This window comes from Ceratotherium simum, chromosome 23 (genome assembly GCF_057802395.1).
Source record: "Ceratotherium simum simum isolate JZ-2026a chromosome 23, ASM5780239v1, whole genome shotgun sequence".
In the NCBI taxonomy this organism is placed as follows: Eukaryota; Metazoa; Chordata; class Mammalia; order Perissodactyla; family Rhinocerotidae; genus Ceratotherium; species Ceratotherium simum.
The window spans coordinates 24,200,516-24,217,206 of NC_141922.1; the positions used below are offsets into that span (position 1 = coordinate 24,200,516).

Here is a 16,691-nt window from a genome sequence, read left to right on the forward strand (position 1 = left end):
TCTGTTCTCTGCATAGCAGCAAACCATGTCACAAACATGTACAACTCCAGGGCACCATTCACCTTGGAGTTGAGGGGTCTTATTCACACCGTGTTGTTGGGATGTCGTGTGGTGCAGCTAATGGCTTCCCATATGTGCTCGTCTGGCCTCACTAACCTATCACTGTGCTCCAGCCACGCCAGGCCTCTTCTTTTTATCTGCCTACTTCTTGCGCATCTCAGGCCTTCAGCCCTTGGGCCTTCTTCTGCCTAGAATACTTTCTGCATGACTGATTCCTTCTAATCTTTTGCTTTCAGCCTGTCATCTCCTCAAAGAGATAATTCCAACCATACTGTCTAAAGTGTCTCTCTGCCGCTCTCTCTGCACCTTCCCACCCCCAATCAATTGTAAGCTCAATGGAGATAGAGATGATGAATGTCTCATTCACTATTGTCTCCCTGTTTGCTAACACTTAGGCTGAAACATAATAGGTGTTTAGTAAATATCTGTTTGAAATGAATGATTGAGTACTCTGTCAGCTAGTTATTTTTAGAGTACATCTGTGTAGTAGCAGACTTTAACCATGTAGGAGATAGTTGCAGGCAGAAAGCAATGAATATGATGGTCGTTGTACTAACCATTAGCATCACTTTATAAGAAGATTTTGCTAAATGAGCTGCAATAGAAATTTCTGGAGAAGAAAAGAAATGTGAAAGACTAAAACACAGATTCTAGGAAGGGCAAGAGGAAAGGAGCCCTCTTTCTTTCTTCATCTGGCTTTGCAGAATAAATGCTATTGTTGCTCTTTTAGAACCTGCTAGATAGAGAAATCGTAGGCTGGAGAAATGATGTGCCAGGAGTCTTAGTCTGTGTGCATGGGTCTTCCCTTCCTGTGACTACTGATTTAAATGCTCTGGAGCACAATTCGGGGAGGGAGTGGGATGCTAAGGAAAATGGTTCAGGAGTACTGAGCTTAGGTTTAAACTTGGTTGTTCAAAAGACATACGTTATAGATATTCTGCTAGGTATGTTCACCAGATCCTACCCTGACATATGTATGCCCTGCCAATAAGAAACTGAGCTGTTTCAGATACTCTTGTGGTTATAGTTGTGGGTTCGATTTGGGAAGTTTAATAACAAGCTGAGTCATGTTTTTCCTCTGCTCTTGCTCTTATGTATATGTGTGCTCTCATCCTTTTAGCAAAGGGCAGATCAATTTAATATCTCAGAACTGTTTAGAGCAGTGGCAGAACTATAACATTCAAGTATGACATGTCAGCGTATTTACTTTATATTTCAGCAATCATTTGGGGAAGAATCTACAGTTGCTGATGGACAGAGTGGATGAAATGAGCCAAGATATAGTTAAATATAACACATACATGAGGAACACGAGTAAACAGCAGCAGCAGAAACATCAGGTTGGTATCATGGAGAAATTCAAGAAACATAGAATTCATTTCTAAGTACAATGCTTCGAGTCATCTTCAAACTGATCTAAATTATCTTTGATAAAGCATTGACTATTAGTAACTATATCATATTTTAAAAGATTATTCTTTATATAGTATATCTCTAATATATTATTTATAAGTTGTGCTTAAAAATACGTGTCTTAAAGAGAGCTGGTATATTAAACTCAGATTGTAATGCCAAGGTTATGCAAATAAAAGATACATTTATTGAGAAAATCAGAGGCAAAGAGATTCTGGAGCGTCACAGCTCATTTCTTTACTAACTGTAATTGGTTTGGTAGTGGCTCATTGCAGCATAGTTGGCAATCTTCAGTTCATTTAAAAAACTGAGCAATTGTGATTAAGAGCAAGCAGTTTTGATAGGAAATAATAGACCGACTGCTGTGAAATAGATAGTATAATACAGATAAAAACCCTAGAATTACCTGAGTATTCTTATATGCACATATATACTGCTATGGCCATTTAACCTTTTCTTTATTAGTGTTGCCTGAAGGCCACATGATTTTCACAGTTTCTAGAATATTGTGTTTGGACTTTATTGCTCTGAAATGTTCTTAACATTTGATTCATAGATAAGTTGATTCCAGAATGTTTATCTGTGAAAAAGTGTTTGTATATGACTACTCTTTGTTCATTAAAATGTACTTTAAACTAGATGTTATTAACTATAGAATTCTAAGCACAACTAAGTGGTTCTGAAAATATTGTATTTAAAAAAGTTTTTAGAGGGACCGGCCCCGTGGCTTAGCAGTTAAGTACACGTGCTCCGCTGCTGGTGGCCTGGGTTCGGATCCCAGGCACGCACCGACGCGCCGCTTCTCTGGCCATGCTGAGGCTGAGTCCTACATACAGCAACTAGAAGGATGTGCAGCTATGACATACAACTATCTACTGGGGCTTTGGGGGGGAAAATAAATAAATAAAGTTTAAAAAAATAAATAAAAATAAAAAAGTTTTTAGATATCAGAGTTCATATATTTAGTGAAATTTAGAATACTTTTTTCCTACCATAATTAGAATTTTAAAAACACATATAAATCTGTAAAGTTATCTTTTTTAACTGAAAAGATACTGGTGAAGATGGTGAAAATCTCTGATAAACTTTTAGGAAAAAATCCCCAACAAACCCAGCTTGATTCTGTTCTCCTGCTGGTTCTTCCTTTAGGTAAAGGACTCAACCTGGGGTATCAAGTTGAAAATATGACACCTGTGAGACAGTTGATTCTGGAAACCAATCTTATAGACATTTTTTCAGAATTCTGATATGTCTTAATTTGCATTTGATGTTTATTCTTACCGGCACCATTCATAACCCTTTTTAGATTTGTCTCACTTCTACTCTCATACCCCATAATCAGTATAGGAATCTTTGCAAAGCAGGTTACTCCCCTACTTTAGGAAGAACTGTCATTTCTCTTGGTTTTCATAGGAATCCAAGGACTTAAAATTTTTACTTGCCCACCTTGGTTTCTCATTACCTGACCTTTTAAGGCTATGTGTGAGATATTATTTCCTCCGCTCTTGTAAGCAATCCACAACTATTAGCTCTTGATTGTGGTTTTATCTGTATGTTTGTAGTTGGTCTATACCTTTATATATATCCCCACCTTCTCTTCAGAGAATCATAGGAATCCAAAGTTTGAAGGTTTTTGAAATGTTATCTGAGTTAATATTCATTCTTAGCTATAGAGCTAAGGCATAGATCTGTTGTTAAGAATAGTAATAGTATTTACTCTTATAATAATAATAGTAATGATAATGTTATATATATATGTATATATGTATATATATATATATACATATATATATATGTATGTGTGTTTGTATATCAATATTATTGTTATTTTGGTCAAGAGAGATAAAGTGGAAAGAATTCCCTAATGTATTAGTTTACTACTTAGTTATTAAAGTTAGGATGCATCGTACGTGTAATGCTGTCATTTACCCCGTTGTCATAAATGATGAAGTTACTCCCTTTCACTCACTCAACATGACCTTCTTTGCCTTTTAAGCCTCTTATTTCTCACATAACCAGTTTTGTTTTTCTGAATCATTAATTATAGACTCTTAGAGCTTATAGTGACACTAGAGTTTACAACAAAGGAATTTTCTTCTACTGTTGCCATGTTTAGCTTCTTAGAAGCAAGAGTTACCAAGGGTTACCATTCATAAAACTAAGATTAGAGCGGGGGGTTTTGCTGGTTGCATAAGTGAGGAAGGTCTTTTTTCTCCTCAGGTAGAGAAAAGTAACCAAATCATTTTCCCTCTGAATTTTAGTATCAGCAGCGTCGCCAGCAGGAGAATATGCAGCGCCAGAGTCGAGGAGAACCCCCACTCCCTGAGGAGGATCTGTCCAAACTCTTCAAACCACCTCAGCCCCCTGCCAGGATGGATTCTCTGCTCATTGCAGGTAGTGCAAAACGTGGCTGGTTTTCTCAATTCTTTAGGAAGCAGAAGACAATGAGAAATTTACAAACAGAAAAATAGGTCATAAAAGCTAGTGTATTTAAAATGGTTGAATAATGAATTTGAATCTATTACCTGTAATTTCTAGAAGTTAAGAATTTGTTGGTCTTTGTTATTTCTAAAGTCTTTTCAGTGCTTCACTCGGTTTATCTAAACATTTTTGTGATGGCATTATAAACTTTCTAAAATGGAAAGGTTTATTGGAGTCATCTTTCATGGAAACCAAGAAAAAATGTTTACAATCTCATAATGCAGAAGATCACTTAGCTGAAGCTCCTTACTTTTCATGTTCTAGCCTAGCACTGGGCCCAAGTCTGTATGTGGATCTTTGAATTGAATTAAATTTTCTGACTTGAAGAATAGTGCTTTCCTTACCTTTGACTTAAATTATAGTAACATGAATGTAATTCTGGATGACTTTCTCCGGGAATATTTAACATTTAACACCACCTTCAAGTGCTAGAGATTGTGTATCCTATGCTAGGACTTGATTTTTGAATATATAACATTCATGCTCTATTTAGCTATAATTATCTTATTTCTGTTTAAATGTTATTGTTAAACACTGTTTGATTCAATCAGCCGGTTGTCTGTGATAGATTTATTAGAGTGAAAATCCTACTGAAAAGGTGATCTTTCACAATTTCTCAATTCTATTGGTATATTTTTAGTGTGAGGGAAAAGTCCAAATTCCTTAAAACTTTCTAGTACACATATAAATTAAATTTGGGAAACGGAGACACATTGCTTACTTAAGGTCCAATTCAAAAAATGTGTAACTGTTGTATCAGAGTAGATCATTAGTTTTCAGACTTAAAATCAGCGATGGAGCTCTTTCTTCAAGGGGACTCTGCTTCTGCTCTGTCTTGGCTTGGGGGAGGAGCCTTTAGTATTTCCAGAGCTCAGACCGAAAACTGCTGTTACTTGTTCACATCTGGGTCAGGTGGGTTAGGTTAGTTTGCAGTTTTCTGGTTTGGTATCTCCTTTTCTACCTGACTAAGGAGAGCCAGTGCTGTTTTCCCACTTGTCTCAGTATAGTGTAGGTCTGATCTACATAGTCAATACATTTTGATTGACATCTAATGTGTACCTAACTGCTGATAAGCTTATAAAACGTTGTAATTTTTCTTTCTTCTGCATGTAACCAAGAGTGGAAGATAATATTCTTTTTTTAATCCCCTATGGAAAAACAGAATTGATTCTTATAATCTCTTGGTTCAAAACAAAAGAAAATACTGGTGATTCTGTATCATGCTGATTTTCTTGTTTGACTAGTGTTTTAGGTCATTTTATAATTTGTGGAATATTATGCCTCTCTTTCTCACTTTCCCAAATGCACAGGCCAGATTAATACTTACTGCCAGAACATCAAGGAATTCACTGCCCAAAACTTAGGCAAACTCTTCATGGCCCAGGCTCTTCAAGAATACAACAACTAAGAAAAGGAAGTTTCCAGAAAAGGAGTTAACATGGACTCTTGAGATCACATTGAGGCAACTCTTGGAAGAAATATATTTGCATATTGAAAAGTCTTTCTAGCCAATAATAAAATAAAAATAAAACAATCTTGACTGCTTGCTCATTTGGTTTTGGACATATTATATCTAGCTTCTTATTTTTGTTTTCCTTATACCTATTTATTCCCAAAAGATAAAACAACCTTGACTAGAAGCTTCAGCAGGCTCAGACCTACAGGGTCCATCACCTTTGCTACCTCTGAGGTGCCACATTTCAACCACACAGTCTAGTGCTGCTTGCCTCGACTCCTGACCCCAGAGGTCCTGGCAACTACTGTGAATTTTAGTACTTCATCGCTCTCAGATAGCACCCTGGAAGCCAGGCTTCATGTACTTGCCCAGGCACCGGTGGTCCCCAGGCCTGGAATCGCTTAGCGTGCTTCCTGTAGGTCCACCTTTTGTTCAGGTTATGGTTGACCAGTCCCCATTCTCGTAGGCCACTGGGCACAGGAATTGAAAAAAAAAGTTCATTTCACCAAAGGACTATATTTTGTGTGAAAATGAAATTCATTCTGTGTGTATATATATACATATTTTTTTTTTGGTGAGGAAGATTAACCCTGAGCTAACATCTGTTGCCAATCCTCCTATTTTTGCTGAGGAAGATTGACACTGAGCTAACATCTGTGCCATCTGTGCCCATCTTCCTCTATTTTATGTGGGATGCCTGCCACAATATGGCTTGATAAGCGGTGCGGAAGTCCGTGCCTAGGATCTGAACCTGTGAACCCCGGGCCGCCAAAGCGGAGCTCGAACTTAACCACTACACCACCAGGCCAGCCCCTGTGTATATTTTTTAATTTAAGACTTCATGTTTGTCTTTTCCATACCATGAAATAAAATTTTGCTAAAAGCAAGTTTTGTGAGTTGGGGAAGATTATTACACTGGAACAAAACCTTTTAATAATTTTGTATTTGAAAGATTATCAAAGATCCTGCTATTTGTGTAATGCCAAAATCAGTGAAATCTACCAGCTGGTGGTTGTGTGCCTGTGAGACTCATATGGTGATTTTCACAGGAGGATAGTCAGAAGGATCAGATAAAGGGTAAGGATAGTTGAGAAATCCTTTTTTTCAGCATTGTTTTGGAGGCACCATTGAGGCTCTGGGATCAGGCAGCCAGATTGAAACCTGGATCTTCTCCCTTTAGTGTGTCCTTAGACAGACAAGTTGCTTAACCCTGTGCCTTACTTTCCTCATCCAGGTGAGACGACGAGCATATTGCTCTATAGGGTGGGCGTGAGTGTTAAAGAAATTCACTGGGGATTGGGGTAAAGCACATAGAAAAGTGGATGGTATGTGGCAGGCACACAATAAGTAGTATGATGAGGTGTACACTCTAGCCTATCTAGTTAGGATATTGGGTTGTTAGCAAATTTTTGCTTTTGTAAAGCTCAGGGCCTTGAACATTCTAGAATCCAAGTACTTGCTCATTTATGTAATTATTTTCCTAGGATAAATTCCTAGAAGTGGACTTAGGGTCAGAGGGTATATAAAGCTTGAAGGCTTTTTACCTGTATTGCCAAATTGCCTTCAAGCAAGGTTATACTGATTTGCACTCCCACCCATGGTGATTCCTTATTTAAGTCAACACATATTTGAGTGTGACTGTGTTAGGCAGAGGGGATATATTGATAAACCACTGGCCATGGGCCCTGCCCTTGTGAATGGTATACTCTCTTGGTTCTTTTCCCTGAATTCTGGTTGCCTAGATTTGGAATTTTTATTGTGGAGTTAAACAGAGCACTCTTGAAGTATCCAAAGGCAAAATAAAAGGAAGGAAAATCAGTTCAAACATAACTTTAGTTTTCCTCATAGTGTAAGATTAACAGAATTCAATTATATTTTTTAAAGGTGTGATTCATAAATTCCATATTACTGTTTAGATACCCATAACTCAGTAATACGTGAGTACACACTTAATGGAAGAGTTCAGTAGTTTTTGAGTTAGGAATTACTGTAGTGGGAAAAAGTGTTTAGGAAAACACGTCAATGGAAATTAAATCTCTACACAGTATGTAGTGTTAGGGAATAGCTTCTGTTCGGCATTTGATTTGAGTGCTATATTCTGACATTTTTCAGGAACAAATACATGTGGTTCATCTTCTATAAATATTTGCAGTTTCTTCAAGTTGAAATGAGAAAAGCTCATAAACTGAGTACCAGCTCTAATAAATATTCACTTACCCAAGAACAAAAGAAAAACCTAGCACATTAATCAAAGGGAAACTTAAATGTTATGAACCAAGAAAGTAAAAATTTGACATTAACCCCATAATCGTTGATAATGTTTATAAGGTTCTAGAAAACATAGCATTATTCTTAACTGAAAATACCTGAGTAGCCTGCCCAAAATACCTTTTTCTTTTAATATTGAGGTAAGATGAAAGAACTTTTTTTTTCCATTTTTGGATGCTTGGAAATTGAGATGTGGTTATCTAATGGTAACCTAATTACTGCAGCTTGGTGTGATTTCTCATTCACAGTATCTAAATACTTAAATTTTAGCGTCTTCTAAAATGTTACTACATTGTTCGTGTTGTTTTTGTATCATTCTTTAGAAAACCTATGTCAGCTTCACTTTCAAACCCGCTGGCATTAAACGCTGGTATGGATATCAGAATGCTATGAAATAATTTTTTCATTTCTTTTTTTCTTTCTTTCTTTTTTTTTTTTTTGGTGAGGAAAATTGGCCCTGAACTAACATCTGTTGCCAGTCTTCCTCTTTTTTGCTGAGAAAGATTGGCCCTGAGCTGATATCTCTGCCTGTCTTCCTCTATTTTGTATATGGGACGCTGCCACAGCATGGCTTGATGAGTGGTGTATAGGTCCACACCCAGGATTCGAACCTGCAAACCCCAGGCCACCGAAGAGGAGCGCGAGAACTTAAACACTATGGCACTGGGCTGGACCCTGAAGTAATTTTTTGTTGTAAACTCCATTTTTATAGTAAACATTGCTCTTTCAAATTAAATGTATATCATTTATCAGTTTCTTTTCTTTCTCTTTGTCATTGGTCATCATTTTCTATGATAGTTTTATCTTAGAATGGAGCAAGGGTGCTTAAAGGGATAGTACTAAACTGGGGTCAGCCCAAATGGCTATAGGGCTTATTTTAGCAAATGACTCAGGGGCCCATCTGTAGACAGCACGTTAAAGCCGTCAGTCCCTTGGAGAGTGCTTTGGTCCATCCCAAGAGACATCCCTTCCTTATTTGGGATGTATGTGAAGGGTGACAGTGGTTAGTAGATAAGCAATGAAGGGAAGGATGAAGACCTGGGTCTATTAACATTGAGAAAGGTGAGGGAAAAGCAGTGGATGGTTTCTGCATCCCATGGTCTCAGAGTGCTGCAGTGGAGGAGTTAGAGCCTGCTCATTAGGTAGTGACTCCCAAATTGGAGTCTGAACCTCTTTGGATGGATTGGAATGGGGATCGCTCTGACTCCAAGTTACTTGAGACAGGGAGTGAGGGGATGGGGAGCCAGAGCTACTGGGACATTACACTTAGCTGGAGCAAACAGCTGTGCCCTAGTACCCATTGCCTTGAGCTTTCTTTTTACATAGATGCACACTCCCTATAATGCACCTTAAGCCTCTTTGGCTCCACAGCTACTGGCAGAGCCCAGAATGGCTATACTGAAGCCTCATAGTGATTTTAGGGATACAATCCATGGATGCAGAAATGGTGTCCACGAGCTACCACCCCCACCTTGGGGAGTTTGGGCCATTCTGTAAGGGTTTGGCCGATCCCAGACGTTTCTTCCTCTGAGGACTTGTATCCTCCTTGTTCTCAGAGGCTGTTAAGCACTCACATCTGTTGTCATATGATCAGTTTATTAGAGGCACAATTTGATTCCATGAGATTGATGTTGAGGTCAATTGCATTTTCTTACGACTGTGCAACTCATTTTCAATCCTTTCATTGAATCAATGGCAAGCCGTCTACCAAAGATTGGATGCAACCTAAGAGTTTTACTAATTTAGGTATTCCCTGGAACCTTCATGAACTGAGGGGATAGTAGATGGGGTATTGAATCCATGCTTCCTCTAAGACTTGCTGAAGGCCCTTTTCAATAGGTTGCAGATACATATTTAGTTTCTTTCCCTGTGTATCTTCCCTCCCCTCCACAAAGAAAAATGTATAAGAAAATTCTAATCCACTGATGTCGTACTATAAAGAAAGGTAAAGATGACTTTGCATCCCAAAATTACTGTTTTTGCGTTTTAACAAAAGTGAAAGACTCTACCACTCCTCCGTCAGACCCTTAATGCAGGGTGGCCCATTTCCCAGTGTCTTTATTTAAAGGTGAGGTGATTGCAGTAGGAAAGTATTCTTATTACTTCTGGCATTTGTGTCAACCTCAAGACAGAAACTCAGGTGTCACTTCTGTTTCCTTCAGTAATATTTTTTTTCATTGACCCTTCTCCAGGGCACAGCCATTTCTGGCGTCTTCCATCTTCCTTTGTGGACATGGAGGCAAAGGATTTGTTTAACTTTCGGCAGTGTTTACCGCTTCTGACAGTAAATGGTCCTTGCCTTTTCTTCTTGGACTGGAGTCTCTCTTGCCAGTGTTTTACTCTGTATGTGTTGGAAACAGTTCTTATTCTGTCAGATCCCCTGGGTAATCTTTCTCCACCTTTGTTTATCTTGTCATTTGGCTTTCACTTGCTTAACTCATTCCTAGGTTCAATCTGCCTGTGATTCTTTAGTTTTGATTCTTGCCCTTCTCCATTTTGATGTTTTTAAATTGCATTTCATTTTTTAAAACAGTCACAAAAATTTTAATTTTTTTCCTGATTGAATCATGCATCTCTAAATATAATAATTCTCCAGTCAGGCAGGCAAGTGTCCCAGTAACCTCATCTTCTAGATCACAATGGCGAGGGTCTATTTTTCTCTTTGATGCGTGCAGCTCCCATTATTGCTAATGAAAGGTCTTCATGTGCATTAAGAGGAAACTAGACCTCTAATGAGATACAGAGAGGAATTGCAGCTGATCATTTCCACTTCTAGCCCACTGTACTATAACAGAAATGCACTCTCAGGAGGCAATGGGCCAAAGAAATACAAAATGCGTGTGCTGCCTGCATAGAATATCTAGTCTGGTCCTAATGGATGGACAGTATTGTTTTGGCTTGCAGTCTCTGATATTCCATACCTGCTGAAGGGGACCGCTATTATGGAGGCGAAAGACCCAGATACTTGGAGAAGAAAGTGAATAGACTAATTACATTGCTTTTGAAACAGCTTTTAAGAACAATCTCCTACGTTAATATATTATTTTACAGTTCACAAAGTACTTGCTCGTATATTTTCTCATTTGGAATGGGAAAGGAGTACAAATGTGTTATGAAGCCAATGTGCTTGGTACTGAGAATCCTAAGGGAATGAGAAACATACAATTCCTGCCCAGGGATGATGAAACCAAACATCAAAAAGGTGGTGATTAAAGGTAACACACTCCTGGGTGGCAGAACCAGGACTGGAGCTCAGGTCGTGAGTTCTCTTACCAATATGTGGCACAACCTCCTTTCTCAATACACTTCTAGGAAAATAGTTCTTGTTTCAAAATAGCTTCCTAGTTGTGTGATGTCTTCACCTCTGTGGTGAACCAGTCTCTTCCCTACCCCAGCCAATTTCGGGGAACTGTTTCATCCCCTAATTCACCCCCACCCCCTAAACCATAGGGTCTCAGTGGTGAGTCCCAATGTCCATGTTTATAATTGGGCCAGTGTGGACAACTTGCCCAATCAGTGACCCTTTTCTGATAAACAAGAATTGAGATTAAGGGATTCCAGTGTCCATTCAGCCTCATTCCTTGACTAGAGAAGATCTAACCTCTTGTTAACCAGTTTGTGGTGCGGGGCTGAGTAGCAGAGAAGAGCATAGGGGAAGAAGCAGAGAGGGACAAAGATGAAAGAATGCTTCTGAGTTCCTAACACTTGGCTTTTCTGTTTCCAGTCCCTTTCTGAGGCCTGTTTATATTTCTGCCCTTGGGTTTCACAAAAACACCGTTTGAATCTTCTTAATAACACTGCCTTTTTCTCAGCGTCTTTGAGTCGGTTTCTGTTGCTTTCAGCCTCAGAAATACCTAACCCAACTCATGTAGATGCCAAGGTTTATTTGCTACTAGGCCTCAATAGATTTGAGAAGGTACAGCCTTAAGAGGCAATAGGACGAATGAAAGTTATTTTGCAAATATATTAGTAGAATTTTAGAGCAGGAGGGGACCTAGCCCGCTCTCTTGGCCACCACCAACACTCTCATTCACAGATGTGAAAACAGGCACCAGGAATTTTAAATATTGTTTCCAAAATAGCCTAGATCATTCATTTTTCTTTTGTATTATTCTGTGTCTGAGCGTTTCTTAAAGAGATGGAATATTGCCCCTTATATACTGAGCCTTTCTCTCTGATGCCCCGTGGAGCTGAGGTGTGTTCTCTGCAGCATTTGGAGCACAAAGGTTGCACACTCTTGGAAAGGAACAGGGAGTTAGGGGCAAATTAAAAACCTTGGATCTCCCTGTCACCCTGACTCTTCCAACTGGGAAATGGACAGAAGAGGTGTGCTTTCGCTGCTGTGCTGGAGAGTGGCGGTGGAAACAGGTGGTGGGGTATTCTAAATTTGGTCTGAGATGAAAACATTTCAAGCAAACAAAATTAAGCTAGATTCTTTTGACAGTGAAGTAGTTCTTTAGAGATGCAGTTGTCAGTTTTATTAAAGTACAAATCAGCGTTGGAAAAAGAATACGTGTGTGTTTGTGTGTGTGCGTCTGTGTGTAAGAGCTTTATCTCCTGATAAAACACTTTGGAACACTGTAACTCACCTTTGCCTCTGCCTTCTAGACTTATGATGAAATGGCATGTGGAATCCATTCCCTCCCACTCTCAAATTTAGAGAAGAAGGGGAGCTGGAGCAATTTGTTAGAAACAAAGACATTTGCATTTGTGATGTTCATGTCATTCTGTGCATGCTTCTGTGAATTCACAAATGTACAGAAATTCAGAAATCATCTGGGGAGGAGAGGGAGAAAGAGAGGTGTTGATTTTGCATTTTGATGAAGCACTGATGTGGCAAATCTCCGATGACAATCTCTCATCTTGTATCGATAGACTATAGCAATTGTGGGGCCTTCTGCTGAAAGTGATTAGAGGCTGGACATGCAAATCCTCCATGGATTCTGAATATATTCAGTGTTAGCAGTAAAACATTGCTCTTGATTTAAAGCACACTAGGACAGAAAGATGCTTTTCTCTGGATGCCCTTATGTACTAGATGCTTATCTCTCATTACCTCTAGGAAGAAAAGTCAACCAGCCAACTAGCCAACCAAGAAGAGTGGCATTTTTCCTTAAAAGAATTGAATGTTGCTTACCCTGTCAGTTCAGCACTTCTGAGTCTCTCTTTATGTCTAACTTGGCAAGTGGGTTTTAGCTTTGCAAATGGAGCATCACTGGGATTCAAGTAGAATCACAAACTTACACTTTCAAAATGGTGATCACTGTGTTTTCCTTTGTACTATACTATATTAATGTTGGAGCATCTTCCGGCGGCTGTTCAGCAGACAAATGTGCCCAACACTGTGCTCAACACTGGAAATGAAAGGGCAGGAAGTCCTCACCCTAAAAGGGCTTACTCAAGGGCAGTGGTTCGCTGTGGCCCCTGTGAGCTTGTCAGAAATGCAAATTCTTGAGCCTCACCTAGACTTACCGAATCAGGAGCTTTGAGAATACAGCCTAACGCCCCCTGCTTTGACAGGTACCCCAGGTAATTCTGGTACTTGCTGAAGTTTGCTCTGAATCAATGGTTCCTGAATCTGGCTGTGTGTCGTTACTGCCTGGGGAATTTTTTAAAAATCAAGTCTGAAATAAGCCCTGGGAATCTTTTTCTTTCTTTCTTTTTAAGTTTCCAGAGATGATTTGGGGAAGACATAGGCAATAATAAATCGTGATCGAGTAGCCACCTCTATTAGAAGTTAAGAGTAATAGTTATGTCAGGTCATGGAGAGGAAAAGGGATTCCAGACAGAGCAAAAAGAACCCAGGCCTGGAGGCCTGCTTGGCCAGAACGAGCAGAAGAGGAGGAGGAGAAGGGGAAAGAGGATGTGGGGTGAAGACAGAGGGAGAAGACAAAAGGCTGGAAGGATCCACAGGTCCAGAGAGCCTGGTATGCAGGAGCCAGGGAGCCTTTTCTTGGAGAGTCACCAGCATCTCAAACCAGGTGCACCGGGAGCCCAAGACCGCAGCAGGGCTCTCTTTACCGGACCGCTGGTGGCAGCAGCCACCGAGAGGCACTGGGGTCATGTACCCCAGTGAAAAGGACAGCAAGTGTGTGCCACTTCACAACCTTGCATTGGGCAAATCCTTAGTGACATGGGTTCTGTTTTGAAATCTATATTGAATGACGGTAGCAGGAGGGAGAGGAATTGTAACAATCTGCCTCCTACCTTCACCCTCAGCTCCCCCTAATGAGGATCAAGGAGTCAGATTTTTTTTAAAAAGGAAAAGAAAACAGAGAAGATTCAAATATGTATTATTTTTCTAGCAAAAATGTAGTTGTTAAACACAAGCCCCGTGATTTATGGTGAAGAGCACGTTGATGTTAGAAAAAAATAATCACACTGTTCTCTGCCTTCACATTCAATCAGAGTCATGTGCAATTCTGTTAGAACTGATGTCCCCAAAATATGACCCATTCTGTTAGAACTGATGTTCCCAAAATATGACCCATTAAGTCTCTTGAGAGATTTCTTGTGTATTTGGGCACCACTGATAGTGTTAAACCAGAGCATGAAAGATATGCAACATTCGGTGATGGGATTTCTTCTTGGGCACCTTTATAAAATTGGCGGGGATAAGTACATCTTGATTAAACTGCAAAGTCTTGGCGCTCAGAGCCTGTTCAGAACGGAGACTGCACGGACCGCTTGGGGAAAGCGTATCTGCATACCTCGAGGCAACTGAAACAAATCATTGGCGGCACTGAGAATAGAATTCTCATCTTTCTTGCTGCCAATATCCCGCTCTTCCTCTCTACTTCAACTTTTTTTTTTGCAGTTTCCTGAAATTGTCTTTTTGTTTAAAGAGCATATAGAAATTTAGATTTAATTTGTTACAGCTTGCATTTAAAACTCTGGAAAAATGAGAAGTAATTGGAAGATAACAGTAGCAGCTGCCTAACCAGTTGTTTCAAAATATGGCAATAAAACATTAAACTTGAGGCTTGCTATTTTTGTGCATGGATGTCTGTCATTGGATATGATAGATTTCTGATCTCCCTACCAAGTTAATATTTTAGGAGTGGGCAGGGGAGGACGCTTATGACAAGATAGGGACTTAAATTATTCCTGAAGAAAATTTGTAATAAATGAGAGCCTGACTGTAAACTTTACATATACTAGTGATTATTCTCTCTTAAAAGGAGGGAAAGAAACAGCTCAGCATATACTACATTGCTTAGTTGACCTAAACCAAAAGGCAGCCTCAGATTTTGGATACTACCATTGGAAAAAGCCTGCAACTGATTTGGCACATAAATCCTAAGAAGAATTTGGACTTGTAGAGTGAGCAGTTTTGATGGAAGATGCAGTTTATTTGCATTAAAATGGGAGGTATGGGATGGTTAAAGTGTATTAAATGAACATCCAACCCACACAAGGATGGAGCTTCATTATTTGTGTAAATGGAATTAGCCCGCGGCAACAGCAGGAACACTTCAGGTTATTTTAGTGAAAAAGGAGTTCCATTTGCCCATGGAGTTAGGTACAGTGTGTCTCAAATTGGGCATGCCCAGAGCAGTTGTGTGGGCATTCTGGGGAGGCAGGAGATGGCTGCAGCCAGGGGACCAGGGATGGGAGGGCCTATGAAATGTCGCAGGCTCTTTGATGGCAATGGAGGGAGTGGAAGTGTTTCCCAAAATGTGCTCCAAGGAAGACTAGTTTTGTGAGATGTTCATAGGTGCTACTTGGAAAAAAACCCCAGAACTTTTCTGGTCAAATAAATTTGAGACAAGCTTGCTTAAATACCATTAGACTGGGTTCTTTACTTCAAGACTAGCATAACTTTTAATACATAAAGTGAAGTGTCAAGTTTTAAGAAGAAGCAGTACAGCTAGTGGCTGCCCTGAGCGCAGAGCTGGTTCCTCTCTGAGCACTTTCACTTAACTGACGGTCCAGGGGTCAGTTGCTCCTGTTTTCTCATTTTTGAAATGGAGATAATACTATTAGCTTGACCTACATGAAATTGCCAGTATTTGACTTTCAAAAAATAGCAATTTCTTCTGGCTCAGCTCAATGCTATTGAATGCTGTGTATGTGTATAATAATGCATACTTCCTAGGACTGTTGGGAGAATTAAATAAGATGATGTGGGTAATGCTCTTTGCACTCCTGGTAGCAAGCTTTCATGATGTGGTAGTTGATTGTGTAGGCTGTATGACCCAAACAATGTAACCACAGAGCCCTCGTCTGTAGCAGTAGCTCTAAGACTGATAAGGGATTCCATGCGAAGGTTGCTAGAGAACAGGGGTCAGCAAGCTTTTTCCTGTAAAGGGCTAGATAGTAAATATTTTCGGCTTTGTGGGCCATATGGTCTCTATGCAACTACTCAACTCTGCCACTGTAGTGGGAAAGCAGCCATAGACAATATGGAAAGGAATGGGTGTGGCTGTGTTCCAATAAAATTTTATTTTATTTTTAAAGATTTTATTTATTTTATTTTTTCCCCCCAAAGCCCCAGTGGATAGTTGTATGTCGTAGCTGCACATCCTTCTAGTTGCTGTATGTGGGACTCGGCCCCAGGATGAACGGAGAAGCGGTGCCCCGATGCGCACCCGGGATCCGAACCCCGGGCCACCAGCATCGCAGTGCGCGCACTTAACCACCAAGCCACAGGGCCGGCCAACCAATAAAATTTTATTAACAAAAATCAGGCGATGGTCTGGATTTGGCCCCAGGCCATAGTTTTCTGACCCTTACTTTAGGCAAAGGAAAACAGTGAGTCGTAATGGCAGGAAGACCGAATTGGGTGTTTGGAGACCTGGGTTTTGTTTCCAGATCTGCCACTGACTGTGTCAAGTTGACTTCTTTGAGCCTTAACTGGTTTATCAAGTGGCTTAGTATTTTCTGCCCTAATAAACTCATAAACTGAGGACAGCATGGAAAGAGATGCTATGAAGGCAGTCTAAAACTTATGCAAAAATATAGTATTATTTTTCTAGGGCTATTATCTGTTCATTTATTCATTCATTCAACA

The 16,691-nt window shown here is 39.8% G+C and overlaps 1 protein-coding gene across 1 annotated transcript in view; it reads left to right on the forward strand.

Annotated features, from left to right (window-relative positions):
• Positions 1-5,488, forward strand: part of EIF3H (eukaryotic translation initiation factor 3 subunit H) — a 95,778-nt gene extending 90,290 nt beyond the window's left edge. The window contains exons 6-8 of the mRNA XM_004431125.3: positions 1,280-1,400; positions 3,735-3,867; positions 5,265-5,488. Coding sequence (XP_004431182.1) covers positions 1,280-1,400; positions 3,735-3,867; positions 5,265-5,362 — 352 coding nt within the window. The 3' untranslated portion in view covers positions 5,363-5,488. The remainder of the gene's footprint in view (positions 1-1,279; positions 1,401-3,734; positions 3,868-5,264) is intronic.
• Positions 5,489-16,691: the final 11,203 nt, after the last annotated feature.